Source organism: Notamacropus eugenii, chromosome 3 (genome assembly GCF_028372415.1).
Source record: "Notamacropus eugenii isolate mMacEug1 chromosome 3, mMacEug1.pri_v2, whole genome shotgun sequence".
In the NCBI taxonomy this organism is placed as follows: Eukaryota; Metazoa; Chordata; class Mammalia; order Diprotodontia; family Macropodidae; genus Notamacropus; species Notamacropus eugenii.
Window position 1 is genome coordinate 335905049 of NC_092874.1, and position 14808 is coordinate 335919856.

Below are 14808 nucleotides of genomic sequence, written 5' to 3' on the forward strand. Positions count from 1 at the left end.
TATAAAAGGGCAATAAAACTGTGTATATCCTTTGACCCAGCAATACCACTTCTAGATCTGTATCCCAAAGAGATCATAAAAAAGGGAAAAGGACTCATATGTACAAAACTATTTATAACAGCTCTTTTTGTGGTGGCAAAGAACTGGAAGTTGAAGGAATGTCCATTAATTGGGGAATGGCTGAACAAGTTGTGGTATATGAATGTAATGGAATATTATTATGCTATTTAGAAATGGTGAGCAGGAGAACTTCAGAAAAACCTAAAAAGACTTATATGAGCTGATGCTGTGTGAGGGGAGCAGAACCAGGAGAACATTGTACTCAGAAACAGTCACATTGTGTGATACTGACTTTGATAGACTTAGCTCTTCTTGGCAAAGCAAGGACCTAAGACAGCCCCAAAAGACTCACAATGGAAAATGCCATCTATATCCAGAGAAAGAACTGATGGAGTTTGAATGCAGACTGAAGCATACTATTTGCTCTCCTTTTCTTTTGTTGTTTTGTTTTATTTCTTATTTCCTCCCATTAGTTCTAATTCTTTACATCATGACTAATGTGAAAAATATGTGAAATATGAATGTATAAGTAGACCCTATATCAGATTGCATGCTATCTTGGGGAGGAGGGAGGAAAGGAAGGAGGAAAATTTTAAACTCAAAATCTTATGGAACTGAATGTTGAAATCTAAAAATAAATAAAGTATAAAAAATAATGAATGTTTGAAATTGAACTTAATTGCATTTTATTTGATGGTGCTAATACATTGCTAGGAAAAAAATTTGCAGTAGCTACAAAATTCCCTAGAAAATTTATCTAAAATTATTTGACACTGTTTAAATAGTTGATTGCAATTATAGTTTGACAATTCAGCATCTGAAATAAAACTAATCATTTAAAAATATTTCTGGATAAAATTTATGCTATTTTTCAGCAATCTGTTAAAAATCAAACCAAGCTAGAAACTATAGCTAAAGAAATTGAACTTAGTAAAATTAGTCGAGTAAGAGGACTGAGATGGGTTTACCATGTAGTGTATGAATTGTTACTGCTTTATATGGCACTTATTCTGCATTACATGTGCATTTTTCTCCTGGTTTGCCAAAGAGATTAGCTAACATTACTTGCTTCCAAGAACTTGCTTTAATGATTGACTTTCTTGAGGAATTTTTATTACTTTCAACAGCATTGCAGTGAAGATTAACATTCTAAAAGTACAAAAATTAATCAAATGCATCATGAAAGCTCTGGATACTTTAAAGGTTGTTACTGGAAAAGAAGAATCTCAAATTGATTATTAAATCAAATAGGTTTAAAGACATTCCATTTTATAAAAATAATAAGTTTAATCCTTTTCCTAGGAATATATTATTAGAAAATACAGTTCAATATCTGAACCTATATTGCTTATCAGACCAAAATAATGAAAGAATTTTTAATTTTTTCAGTTTATTAGATCTACTTGGCCTTAAGGGCAGTTAGGTGTCACAGTGGATAAAATGCCAGGCCTGGAATCAGGAAGGCCTGAGCTGAAAGGTAACCTCATATACTTACTAGCTGGGTGACCCTGGGCAAGTCATTTAACCCTGATTGCCTCAGTTTCCTTACCTGTAAGATGAGCTGGAGAGGGAAATGGCAAAACACTCCATTGTCTTTGCCAAGAAAACCCCAAAAAGGAGTAAAAAAAGAATTGGAAATGACTGATAAGGACTGAACAACAACTTGGTCTTATGAGCTTTACCATGAATAGTTGGTGAAAAAAAAGGTGTCATTTAAGCGATATTTTAAAGCATGAAATTGATTTGAATGATTTTCAGAGTTTTGTAATTAATGATGTAGAAACAAACAATATTCCAGTCACTAGAACTACAGTATACAAAAAACTAAAAAGATAGCTAGTACTATTGCAATTAGTAGTGTGAAAGCTGAAAAAGAACTCAATTTAAGGAATATAATTATATTATATATATTAAAATATGTTAAATATACATATGGAACATAATTACATTTTATATAATTATAAGGAATATAATTTGGGACATTGGGTCATATAAAATTTAATGACAATAAATTTATTGGGAAAAGATCAGATTGGGAGGCAAACTTGAATTGCAACCATCAGTTGGCTATGAATAAAGAGTTGGGCAAAAATCATCTAAAGCATTCTTTTTGGTTTGATTTGTCAGTGGGAGCCAGTCCTCAGGGCATGTGTTGGCCACATAATACCTGCTGCCAACCCATGTGGGGGATTGATGAGCATGATGACATGTAATGAAGGACCTAGATTCAGAACATGGGAAAGAATTTTGTAACTGCTTCTTGTTCTCTTACTCCCTGGTGCATGAACAGGCCAATCTCACTCTTTCCTAGTGGCAAATGAGGGAAGGACTGCTGTAAATCTCTATATAGAGGACAGAGATAGCCCTACCCCAGGCTGACCTGTGGCCTTGAATACATGGTACTGCTGTTTCTTCTCTCTCTGTTCTTTCTTACTCCCCACTCTTGGGAATGTATATCTGAGATGGCCTCAACCTTTGAAAGGTTGGAAAATCTACCAGGGGTGATTTGAGAGGCCTAAAGTGACATGACCAATGTGAAAATTCATTCTGTTTGATTAGACATATTTATTATTTGGGTTGATGTTTTTTTTTTAAACAGGAAAAGATGGTAGGGAGAGAAAAAAGATTTTTGTATATTGTGCAAAAATTAATTTTTAAAAAAGGATGATAAAGTAATTAAGTTGCTACAAAACTTTCCCCTCATAACCCTGGACTTCACTCTTCCACAAATATATACAACATCCATAGGAAAAGTAGATTCAAACGTTATTGTTCAAACATGTCTTCATGACCCCATTTTGGATTTATCTTGGCAAATATACTGGAGTGGTTTGCCATTTTCTTCTCCAGCTCATTTTACAGATAGGGAAACTGAGGCAAACAGTGTTAAGTGACTTGCCTAGGGTGATACAGCTAGAAAGCATCCGAGGCTGAATTTGAACTGAGGAAAATAAGTCTTCCTGATTCCAGGCCTGGCACTCTATCGACTGTACCATCCAGCAGCCTTATACTGAAACTTAAGAGTTTTTGTTGTTACTGTCAACATGTCTTTCATTTTCAGAGGCCTAATGCATTTCACAGGGTGATGTCATCACTTGCTAGTGGATGGTGAATTAGATTTAAGTGAAGCGGAGTTTCACAAAGTTGTTAGCCTCATTCTCTTCCAGAGCCATCCAAGTCCAAGACAAGACAAAAGTCAAGACAACTGGTGATGGCTTGGGATGCAGTGGATGACCTTGGCATCTTTAATGGTAGACCAAGCTCTAATCATGAACTTGCCTCACCTGCCTTCATGGTCATTGGAACAAGTTGTTCTCATTCACCCATTCTGCAGAAGGAAGTCTCCACATGCTTGGGGTAGATATCCCCCTAACTCACCAAAGAGTTTGAGGTACCTTGGTTACCTCAACCTAGTTTATCCCATCTGTGAAGACTGTTTACCAAATTATGGCTGCTGCACATGCTACAGTTTCTTGGAGCAGGTGGATAAGTCCTTGGAGTACTGGATTTTAGTGAAGCATACATGAAGGGAACACATAGGGCAAAGGGGCAACCAACAACCTTTAGTACTGCTAAAAATTCTTTCTCTCTTCTCCCTGAGTCCTTACTCAGCTGTCTGATGGGTGAGCTGTACATCTGGGCTCTAGGGACTGGTTCCTCTTTTGGAGTCTATAACTGGCATTTCTACCACAACAGGCCCCATATCACTTTTCTTGGGTAACTGTCCTTTCACATCCATCTAAGTTTGGTGTGTCTCTCTATTACTGAGGGAGACACTTCCCATGCTATCAGCCACTGCCACTTCAAGGATGCTGTAGCTGTTTCCTGACTGGGCCTTTGAGAACTCATTAAGTTTATCACCAGCCCATCATGAGACACTCTTTCATTTAAGATCAGGAGAGAAGAAACACAAGTAAGTCAGGGGAGGCCCCGTCTTCACAGACATATGGACTTGGGTGAGAGACAGGGCAGTTGCCTCCTCTGCCTCCCCCATCCTTCTCCTCCAATTCTCTGGATGAGGCTGGAAATTATCCATATTCTCCACAGCTGGAAATCAAGAGAATGGGTGGACAGGAAGAATATTCAGATCTTCTGTCTTATAGCAGCCACTTACTAGACTTTTCACCATCACATTTTACAAATGCATCAGTCATGCATAGTTAGAAGTAAGCTCACCCCTGTGCTTCCGTGTAGTCACAGGCAGAGACATCTGTGAAGGCATTATACTTCTATGAGTTGATACAGAGTATAGAAAATAGAACTAGAAAAACAAGTACAAGACTAACAATGTAACTGATTTTAACACCATCAATCAGAGGAATTCTGATTAGTTGCAAAGACCAATTTTGGTTCTGGAGAACAAATGATGAAACATACTTTCTTGGAATGTTACATAAGTCATTAGACTTGGTTAGTTTGGCATAATTTTCTTTGGTGTAAGGGAAAGTTCATTTGGGGTGGGGTGGGCTGTAGGATGAGGAGAGTCATGATTTTACAATGTGGACATTTTTCGTCTATCATGCTTATAATTCCAGAGAACCAAGTTCAATCACTGCCTCTCTAGCATACCACAATTATCAACATTAAAAGCAAATCCTTATTCAGGGTCAGTTTCAAATTCTGGGACTCCGTTCAGTGGCAAGTTTATGTCTACTACCTCCAAACTTAAGCTGCAGTAAATGGCAGGGAGGAAACATGATATAGTGGACGGACAACCAAAGGTGGAATCAGGAGACCTGATAGGGTTCATATCTCAGTTTTGACCTGAACCATGCGGTCACTTATGGGCAAGGTTCATCATATCTTTGAGCCTCAGTTTCCTCATCTGTCAAATGGGGATAATAATCAAGCATGAGCTATTGTATCAGAAGGCACTCACCTCCCCCTAACCCCAGATTGTTTGAAAAGATGGGAAAACATGGATATGGAACTTTTCATGTGACATCAGACTTTGGGGACATGTCAGTTTTGGAAAACATTTTTTTCTTCCTTTTTTATACTTTATTCTAAAGAGTAGCTCTCTGGAAGGGAGTAGAGGGAGAGGTGAGTGGGAAATTAGGAGATAAAAAATAAAAGATATCAAAAAACAGTACGCAAACATATGTACAGGCATGCTTCAACAAATACAGGGAAAATGTAACATTTCAATTGCTGATTAGTCTCATTAGACTCTACATTTCCCAGACATTTGGGGAGACTACTGACCACATTCACCTCAGACCTGTACCATCTAAGCAAATCACAGTAATATCATGGTTGGTGCAGATACTCTACATCTCCAGCTGCAGGAAAGGCTTCTTCTCCTTTCTCCAGACTTCAGCTATTGAGAAAATCTTTCTTTGGGAGGTCGCAGGCCCTGTGCCCAGTTCTCCAATTTAGGAGCTTCCACACTCTAGATTAAGAACTAGGAAACCTCCAAGGCTAGAAATGTCCATTTTCAAGAGCCTTTGACCGTGACTTGGGCTCAGAAAAGCAAACAGAGGCAGAAGAGACATCCGGAATGGCACATTCAGAAACTGCCCTCAGGCTCACCTGACAGGCTGCTGCTTCTCAAGTGACTATTTTTTTTTTTTTTTTGCTTCTGAGATTGAGGCAAAGGAAATAATCCCCTTCCTTCCAACCCTTGCTGCCCCCTGGTCTGAAAGTCTAAGAGGGAGAGGAAAGGGAACAAGCATTTATTTATTAAGTACCTACAATGTATCAAGCACTGTATTAAGCAGTTTACAATTTTTTTTTTTTTACAAATATTTGATCCTTACAAGAATTCTTACAAGAATTATGGTTGAAGAAACTGAGGGACACAGGTTAAGTGACTTGACCAGGGTCACATAGCTAGTACCTCTCTGAAGCTAAATTTGAATTCAGGTCTTCCTAACTTCCAGATATATAATCAGACCTTCTTTTCAACTCCAGGCCCATCACTGTCCACTTTACCACCTAGGTGCCTCTAGAGAACAAGGATCAGGATTGCTAAGGATATTTAGGCTGTTTGGCTTCATTTAGTGTCGTGTTCATTTACATTATTGCAGTCGTTGGCACAAGGACAAGTCAGGAAATCAGGAGAGTTTTCAGCAGGAAGGCCACACCTGTCTTCTAGAGTCTGGGTAAAAAGAAGCAACATATAAAGAGGAGTATTTTAAAAATTACTAGGAAAATTTTTTTAAGTTGCTAGGAAACACTAGGAATTTTACCTGTGGAATTAACAAAAGCTTCAGTGGCAGCAGAACTGGTGAAGAGTTCAATGAACAAATATTTATTATCTATTATTGACCTGGCACAGTGCTAGGCACCGAGCATACAATAAATTTGTTAAATTGCTTTGTCTGTTCACACGAATAAAGTCAGATCTAAACAACCAGAAACATGTTAATTGCTCATGAGTAGGCTGAGTCAATAGAATAAAAATTACAAATCTACCTAAATTAATCTACTTATTCAGCGCCATACCAAACTAACCCAAAATTATTTTGTAGAGCTAGAAAAAATATTAACAAAATTTATTTAGAAGAATAAAAGGTCAAGAATATAGGGAATCAATGAAAAAAATGCAAAGGAAGTGCTCTAGCTATATCAGATCTATTTTTGGAACTATGTCCAAAGGGTGACCAAAGTCTGCATACCCTTTGATCTAGCAATACCACGACTAGGTCTATATCCCAAAGAGATTATAAAAAAAAGGAAAAGGGCCCACATATACAAAATATTTACAGCAGTTCTTTTTGTGGTGATAAAGAATTAGAAACTGAGGGGATGCCTATCAATTGTGGAATGGCTGACCAAGTGGTGGTATATGAATGTAATGGAATACTATTGTGCTATAAGAAATGACAAGCAGAATGCTCTTAGAAAATCCTGGAAAGACTTACATGAACTGATGCAAAGTGAAGTGAGCTTAACCAGAACAATGTACATCATAACAGCAATATTGTATGAAGAAGAACTGTGAATGACTCAGCTGTTTTTAGCAATACAATGGTCCAAGACTCTAAAGGATTCATGATGAAAAAATGCTATCCACCTCCAGCAGAAGAACTGATGGAATTTGAACGCTGACCAAAGTATACTATTTTCTCCTTTCTCCCTCCCTCCTTCCCCCTCTCTATCCCTGTCTCTCTCTCCCTCCCCTCCTCCCTTTCCATCTTTCATTTGGTCCACAAAATGACTAATATGGAAATATGTTTATATAGTTGCACATGTATAACCTGTATCAGATTGCTTACCATCTAGGAAGGGGGAAGGGAGGGAGACAACTTGGAACTCACACTTTTTTAAAAAAACCCAAATGTTAAAATTGTTTTTATATGTAATTGGGGGAAAATAAATTTTTTAAAAAATTTAGACAAAAATAAACTGCTTCATATGTGTGGCACTTTGCCAGGAGGTCTAAGGAACAACTCAGAATATTAACCACTTTCTTAGTGCTAACTAGGTATAATTTGTTTCTGAATACTCCTTAGCCTTCCATTAAGTTATGAATAATAACATTTAGTTGAGAGGTAAAGAATCAGGAAATTTGGTTTGCTTGGGGCTGTCCCTTCCCTGGTATTATCCTTTGTCTCAACCCTCTTTATCCCTTCTTGTTTCCTTGTAGACTGTGTCCTGGGCACACCCTTCTTTGAGAGTTGAGATAAGAGTGAAGTTCATTTGATGACCACTATTTTCCATCTCTCACCCCTATTTTTGTATTTTCTTCTCACATTCAATCATGAGAAATATAAAATTCCAGGCTTAAGGAAACAAGAAATTTTATTAGAAGGGAAAAAATAAACCTCAACCAATTTTAGAAGGTCACATAATTGGGGCTGGAAAGCCATTGAGGGTATTCTAAGAGGGGGTGCCTATATATTCCATAACCACTAAAAATAGGATTAGCTTTTACAAAGGAATATATTTCAAAGATATAAAACAAATATGGGCAGTGAGGTGGTACAGTAAATAGAGTTCATAGTCCTGACTTCATCTTTGTAAGTTCAAATCTGGCCTCAGACACTTATTAGCTAAATGATCCTGGACAAGTGATTTAATCCTGTTTGCCTCAGTTTCCTCCACTGAAAAATGATTTGGAGAAAGAAATGGCAAACCATTCCATTATCTTTGCCAAGAAAATCCCAAATGGAGTCAGGAAGAGTCAGACATGACTGAAAAATGACTGAGAAGAAAACCAGTTTATTCTCAAAATGTGGGAGACTTAATCCTACCCACTTTTTACCACCTCATTCTCTTGCGGGGAGAAGGGGATTAATTCTACAGTTTAGCTCTGTTTCTATATTGCACAATCTCAGTTTCCAATCCAAATACCTTTTTGAACTCAAGTCCCAAGTACCCTGGCTCTCCTGCCAGGCAGACTCACATTCTACCTGGAATCTTGGCTTCAATCTTGGCTCAAACTCTGGGTCCAGTGCAGATCGTATCTGACATCTGAAACCAAGAACAAATCAAACAAAACAAGACAAATATTCCAGCGACACCATGTTGGTGTGGAGTTGGGTGGTTGGAGTCAGGGATAATGGTGGAATTTATGCCCCCTTCCAGTTCAGTTCATGGTTCTGATAGCAGGAGAGAGTCTGTCCAGTTTTATAGACCAGACTATTCCAGTTATAGGCAGTTAGATGGCTCAGTGGATAGAGTGCTGGGAGTTCAAATCCAGCCTTAGACACTCACCAGTTATATGACCCTAGCTAAGTCACTCGACTTCTGGTTGCCTTAATCCTCTGGAGAAGGAAATGGCCAACCACTCTGGTATCTTTGCTCAGAAAACCCCCTAGACAGTATTGTCCACCTTCTCATGAAGAGTCAGACAGGACTGAACCTCAACATACCAGCTACATGCTCAATCAAAGGAGGCTACTCCCACTCAAGTGACTATCAGGGTACAGGGCTGTTTCTATCTACATCATAATGTCTCAGCAGAGTCCACTTAAAATTTCAGATTTCTAATTGGAAAAAAAAGTCACTATTTCTCAGAAGCATTAACAAGTGTGTTAAAGAAAGTTAGTGCCAGAATTGCCTTCAACCAATGCTCTTTTTCTTAATGAGCTGAGTGGTAACACGCTGTGGTAAGGGTATGGAATAGAAAACAGAACCCTTTACCTGGACAGAACTTTGGACCCTAATCCTTGTTTGGACATTTACTAACTTATGACCTCTCTGACCTTCAGTCTTCCTCATCTGTAAAATGGAGATAAAATGTCTCTATTAACCTACATCTGAAGATTTTTGTGAAGCTCAAACAAGAGGTATGTGGAATGCTTTGGAAGAATTTTCAGGTCCTTGCTAACCATTGCACAAATAAGCCAGCACAGGTTTGCATCTCAAAGATATTTTTTAAAAAGGGGAAAGAACTTATTTATTTAATTAATTTTTTATATTATTTTATTATAATATATTGTATAATATTATGTGTTATCAAATAAAAGCTACTATTTATTTATTAAAATATTTATAGCAGCTCTTTTTGTGTTGGCTAAGAATTAGAAATCAGAGGTATGCCCATCAATTGTGGAATGGCTAAACAAGCTGTGGTATAGGATTGTAACGGAATATTATTGTGCTGTAAGAAATGACAAGCAGAATGATTTCAGAAAAACCTGGAAAGACTCACATGAACTGATGCAAAGTGAAGTGAACAGAACCAGGAAAGTGTTTTACATAGTAACAGCAATTTTGTTTGATGATGCACGGTGAATTACAGCTATTCTCAGCACTACAATGATCCAAGACAATCCCAAAGAATGAGTGACAAAGCATATTATCCACCTCTAGAGAAAGAACTGATATTGATTGAATGCAGACTGAAGCATGCTATTTTTTGCTTTCTTTCGTTTTTCTTTTATTTGAGTCTTCTTGTACAAAATGACTAATATGGAAATGTTTTACATAATTGCACATATATAACCTATATCTGATTGCTTACCGTCTCAGGGAGGGATAGAATTTGGAAACACACACACACATCCCTTCCAAATAAATCAGCATAGGTTACAGACAGTCATATCGCAGTTTATCCACCAAAGAGTGGGACACATCCCATCAGTAGGTGATAGATACGTGACATATACAGATTTATATAGATATATTTAAAGTATAATATACATTATTTATACACACATATATATGTGCACACAGACGCAATGCACGCACACAATAAACATGCATACACATACACACACATATACATATATAGATTTATCTATATCTATATCTGGGGCAGATAGGTTGCGCAGTGGATAGAGTTGGGCCTGGAGTCAGGAAGATTCATCTTCCTGAGTTCAAATCTGGCTATTCTTCTAAATGAATAAATAAATCACACTTATTAGCCGTGTGATCCTGGGCAAGTCACTTAAATCTCTATTTGCATCAGCTTCCTCATCTCAAATGTTTAATGTGTGTATGCACACACATATATATTTTTACATTTTAGAATGGTAGGCAGATGGATTTGGCCTCCCAGCAAATATTTACTGAATAAACTAAATTTCAATTTTCAGCAAAAGTTTCCTCACTAGGAGGAGCTAGAGATACACAAAAGAAATCAAGCCTTTAGAATTTTCAAGAGATTATGAAAGTAGAGAGGCCAAGCATTAATCCCTTTGAAAAGAAAGAGCACATATATGTCAAAGATAATTTTAATTAAAAAAAGGAACACAATTTAAAAAAATTATATAATATCCATAGTCATGGGATCAGAAATAAAGAGTTAGAAGGGACATTAGAAGCCAACTAGTTCAATTCCCTCATTTTACAGATGAGGAAATTAAGGCAGAGTGGTTATCACACACATATTAAATGCCAGGCCTGGGATTTGAACTAAGGTCTTCTGACTCCAAAGCTGGTATACTTTCTACTACACTACACTGACTCAAAGGAGAACACCCTTCAAAGAAGAGGAGAAATCAAGGAATGCCAAAAGTTAGTTAAAAGTACATCTTTGGTCATATTCTTAAATCAAGAGAAAAAACACCAGACAAATGTTCCTGGGAAAAGAATAATGAAAATGGTTAGTCCTTGTCTAGAGAAGCATGCTAATTCCATAGGTTTTCAGTGCTAATGATTTTTCCCAGAAAAAGTATCATACTTATTTCTACTTTCTTAGAAATTTTATTTTAACTTTCCTGGAAAATGTTAGAAAATTGACAATATCATTTTATCCTCCCCACCCCCAATTATGTAATTTTGTTTTGTTTCATTAGCTAAAATGTCCTACTCTTCTTACTTTTCTAAGAATCCACCATAGTTTTTGAATCTTTCCATATGGCTTTTTGTTTCTCATACACAGAATCCTGGAAAATTTTTTCTACTTGTTTATGAAAGCCCCAACTTTTTTCTTCCAGAGCATTGATAGTCTGTAAGGCAAATGGAGTCCTATCCCTGGGGAGAGGATTATTCAGTGGCCTCATTGGTATGACAGAATTATATTTATGCTGTCTGTTAATGGAATTCATTAGGGATGTATAGAACTGGAAATTGCACCAAGTATCCCTTAAAAAATTTTCAGTCAATAAAAAAATGGTCCATGCAGACCCATTTACGGCATCGTCTAAATTCTGTAAATGTTGTTTGCCACATGGCATTTCAGCATAGATTATTCCGGGTTTAATGCCAAATTGATTTTGTAGCATCTCTTGGACCCTGAGGGCTTCATCGGTGTCATCCTCAGCATGAAGAATCACAAACTTAAAGAATACTTCTTCTTCCAAGTCTTCTTTAGATAGTTCTTCTGCCCCCTCCTCCTCCTTCTTTTCCTCTTCCTCTAGTTCTTTCAGGTCCTTATCATGACTGCACTCTTCAGAGTGTCTGACCTCTTGTTTAGAATCCATGCTTTTTTTCCTTGGAAAAGTGGAAAGAGGGCAGGAATCTATTTTAGAATTTTGGATGCCCATGATAAATATCCAATCAAAAGAGAACTTTGCTTAATTTCAGCATTTCTTCTGATCTAAAATAAGAAGAAAAAACAGAATTGGTAAATGTGTTAAAAGTGTTCAAGATAGGAAAAAAAAGACTGAAGCCTTTCTTCAACTTGACAAGTGCCAGGCACTGAGGATAATTATGATTCAAGAAAAAAATGTCAAATGAGTAATTCAGGAAGCCAATGATTTTTTTTTATTTGAGAATTTCGTAAGGTCTAGCATAGTAAAAAGTAGATAGAAGACCTGTTTTACATCTGGAATTTTCAAACAAGATACCAATATAACAAAACATTACTAAAAGGAACCGAATGGATTTTGTAGTTAGTTTTGCCAAAAAGTGCCCATCACTCCATTTTAGCTGTATGTATGGAAAATAGTACCTCTGCAGTAACTGTTGGTGAACTGCTTTACAGGATATGATATGTGTTCTATTTTGGGACTTCTCTGAATGACTTCACCACCATGCCCCAGGAAGCTCACTCTTGAAATAACTTTATCATCCTGCAAGACTCCACTAGCCTTGGTTTCTGTTGGTCAGCTGTTTCAGTCATATTCAACTCTTCATGAACCCATTTGAGGTTTTCTCGGCAAATATACTGGAGTGGTTTGCCATTTCCTTTTCCAAATCATTTTAGAGAGAAAGTAACTGGAGCAAACAGAATTAAGTGACTTACCAAGCATCACACAGCTAGTAAGTGGCTGAGGCTAGATTTAAACTCAGGTCCTCCTGACTTTAGGTCAGGTTCTCTATCCACTGTGCCGCCTAGCTGCCCCCACCAGCCTTGGTACTACACCTCATCACTCCTCTGCCTCTCCAATTGGAGGGCGGCATCATGAACTCCAAACCTATTTAAAGAGAGAAAATATAATGAGAATAATAATACATGGGAATAATTATATTACCAATCTCATGAGGTTATTGTAAGGAAAGCACTTTGTATGTTTTATTGTGATATATTAAATGAGTTTTTAATTAGAAACAAGAGAAGAATAAGGTGTATCTTTTCCAGCTACTCTTAAATCCTTAAACAAAACATACTTTTCCTCATTGGTCTGGACCTGTGAGAGACTTTGTGGATAGACTGGGCTATCCTTGGAGTCAGGATTCTGCTTCCATCCTGGCTGGGTGACAGTGGGCAGGTCACTTATCCTCTGAATATCCCAAAGCAACTCTCTAAAAGTATCAGTTTGATGATGATGATGATGATGATGATGATGATGTAGTAATGGAGGGACTGGCCCAGGGTGTAGAGGAGGTACCATATCCATGTGGAGCCTTGGTGAGTCTGCTTCTAGAAATGACTGATGGGGGAGCATATGGTCCTTTGTCTGGCTGACGGTGGTGATTTAAAACCTTTTAACTGACTTGTTTACTTATTCATGACCGACTCTTTGTGGTCTCATGGATCATACTGTCCATGGGGTTTTCTTGGCAAAGATATTGGAGTGGTTTGCCATTTCTTTCTCAAGGAGATTAGGCAAACTGAGGTTAAGTGACTTGCCCAAGGTCACACAGCTAGTTAAGTGTCTAAGGCCACATGGACCATCTAGCTGCAGAGCAGTAATTAAGCTTGTGTACAAACTCTGAACTGCAAACACAGAAATCAATAGGAAAACTAGAAAAGATGGCTCACATTTGAGTAAATGGAAGGCACTAACAATGAGAAAAGGTTTATATTCAAAGGGAGTAGAAGCGACTGTCTCTTCAAAACTCTTGCTTTCTTCAGGGGTAAAAGACAGAATCAAGAAACATATAATTTCCTGGAACTGGATATAGTTTTGTTTCATTTCAATAGTTTTGAGAGAAGAAAGAAAAGAGGAAGAAAGGAATACACCAGATAAGAAGTTGGGGAGGAACTTCGTAGTTCACATAATTGGGATTCAATGAGAAGAAGAACATTGTTGTTGTGTTTGGCCTTTGGTCTCATGACATCAAGATGATGACATGACTTGCAGTTGACTTTGATTTGAGGGAGGGAGGGCTGTGCAAGGTCACCAGCCTCACTTTCTTCTCCTGAGCCATCTGGGTCCAGTGACCTGGTATTCATCAGGACAGCTGGAGATGGCCCAGGATGCAACGTGACGAAGACTATCCAGACAAGGAAGAAGGAATGACATGAAGAAGCAGCTTCTCTGATAAACACAGAGGAGAACTGCACACGCACACACATACATGGAACTCAAAGAGAAAACAAGTGGGTTTGGACAAGGAAAAGTAAGACAAAGGTTTTTGAGGGAGGAGAGATGGGGGAGGGGATTATCACAAACAAAATCAAAGTCAACTTGCAAAACAGCAAAACAGAAGAGAAATAGTGCAAGAGCTAGAGATTAAGGTGTGGGTTTTGTGGACAAAGGAAGAGGAACAAAGACTTCAGCTGTACAGCACGAATGTTAATCAGATTGGTTTCTTTCCCTCTTTTCCCCCATAATTTGGAATTATGCAAATAAAATGACTAAAAAACCCAAACCCTTTTACACAGAGATTCCACCACTGGGCAAAGAGGTCTTTGATAAGAAGAAAGTCTCTATATTCATTAAAGTAGCATTTGCTGTGGTAGCAAAGAACTGAAAATAAAGTAGATGCCTACTAATTGGGTTAATGGTTAAACAGATTGTGGTACATGAATGTAATGGAATGTAGCTTGCTGTAAGAAACTTACAAATACAATGAATACAGAGAAGAATGGGGACACTTACATGAATTAATGCAGAATGAAGACAAGAAAACAATAAATACAATGCCTATAACAACGTAAAAGGAGAGAATAACCATAAAATAATCTAAAATTAATATAAAACTATAAAGAACAAGTATGGTCCCAAAGAAGTGATATGAGAAGTT

At 37.6% G+C, this 14808-nt stretch overlaps 1 protein-coding gene across 1 annotated transcript; it reads right to left on the reverse strand.

Moving 5' to 3' along the window:
- Window positions 1–11176: 11176 nt before the first annotated feature.
- On the reverse strand, window positions 11177–12733 carry TICAM2 (TIR domain containing adaptor molecule 2). The gene is made up of 2 exons (XM_072597098.1): window positions 12641–12733; window positions 11177–11992 (listed from the first exon to the last, which is right to left on the reverse strand). Exon 2 carries the CDS (start codon window positions 11937–11939, stop codon window positions 11277–11279), a length of 663 nt encoding a protein of 220 aa, XP_072453199.1. The 5' UTR covers window positions 11940–11992; window positions 12641–12733; the 3' UTR covers window positions 11177–11276.
- Between the last annotated feature and the right edge of the window lie 2075 nt (window positions 12734–14808).

Excerpts from the sequence above, each read along its gene's own strand:
- TICAM2 (XM_072597098.1), bottom strand. The coding sequence starts at position 11,939 with ATGGGCATCCAAAATTCTAAAATAGATTCCTGCCCTCTTTCCACTTTT.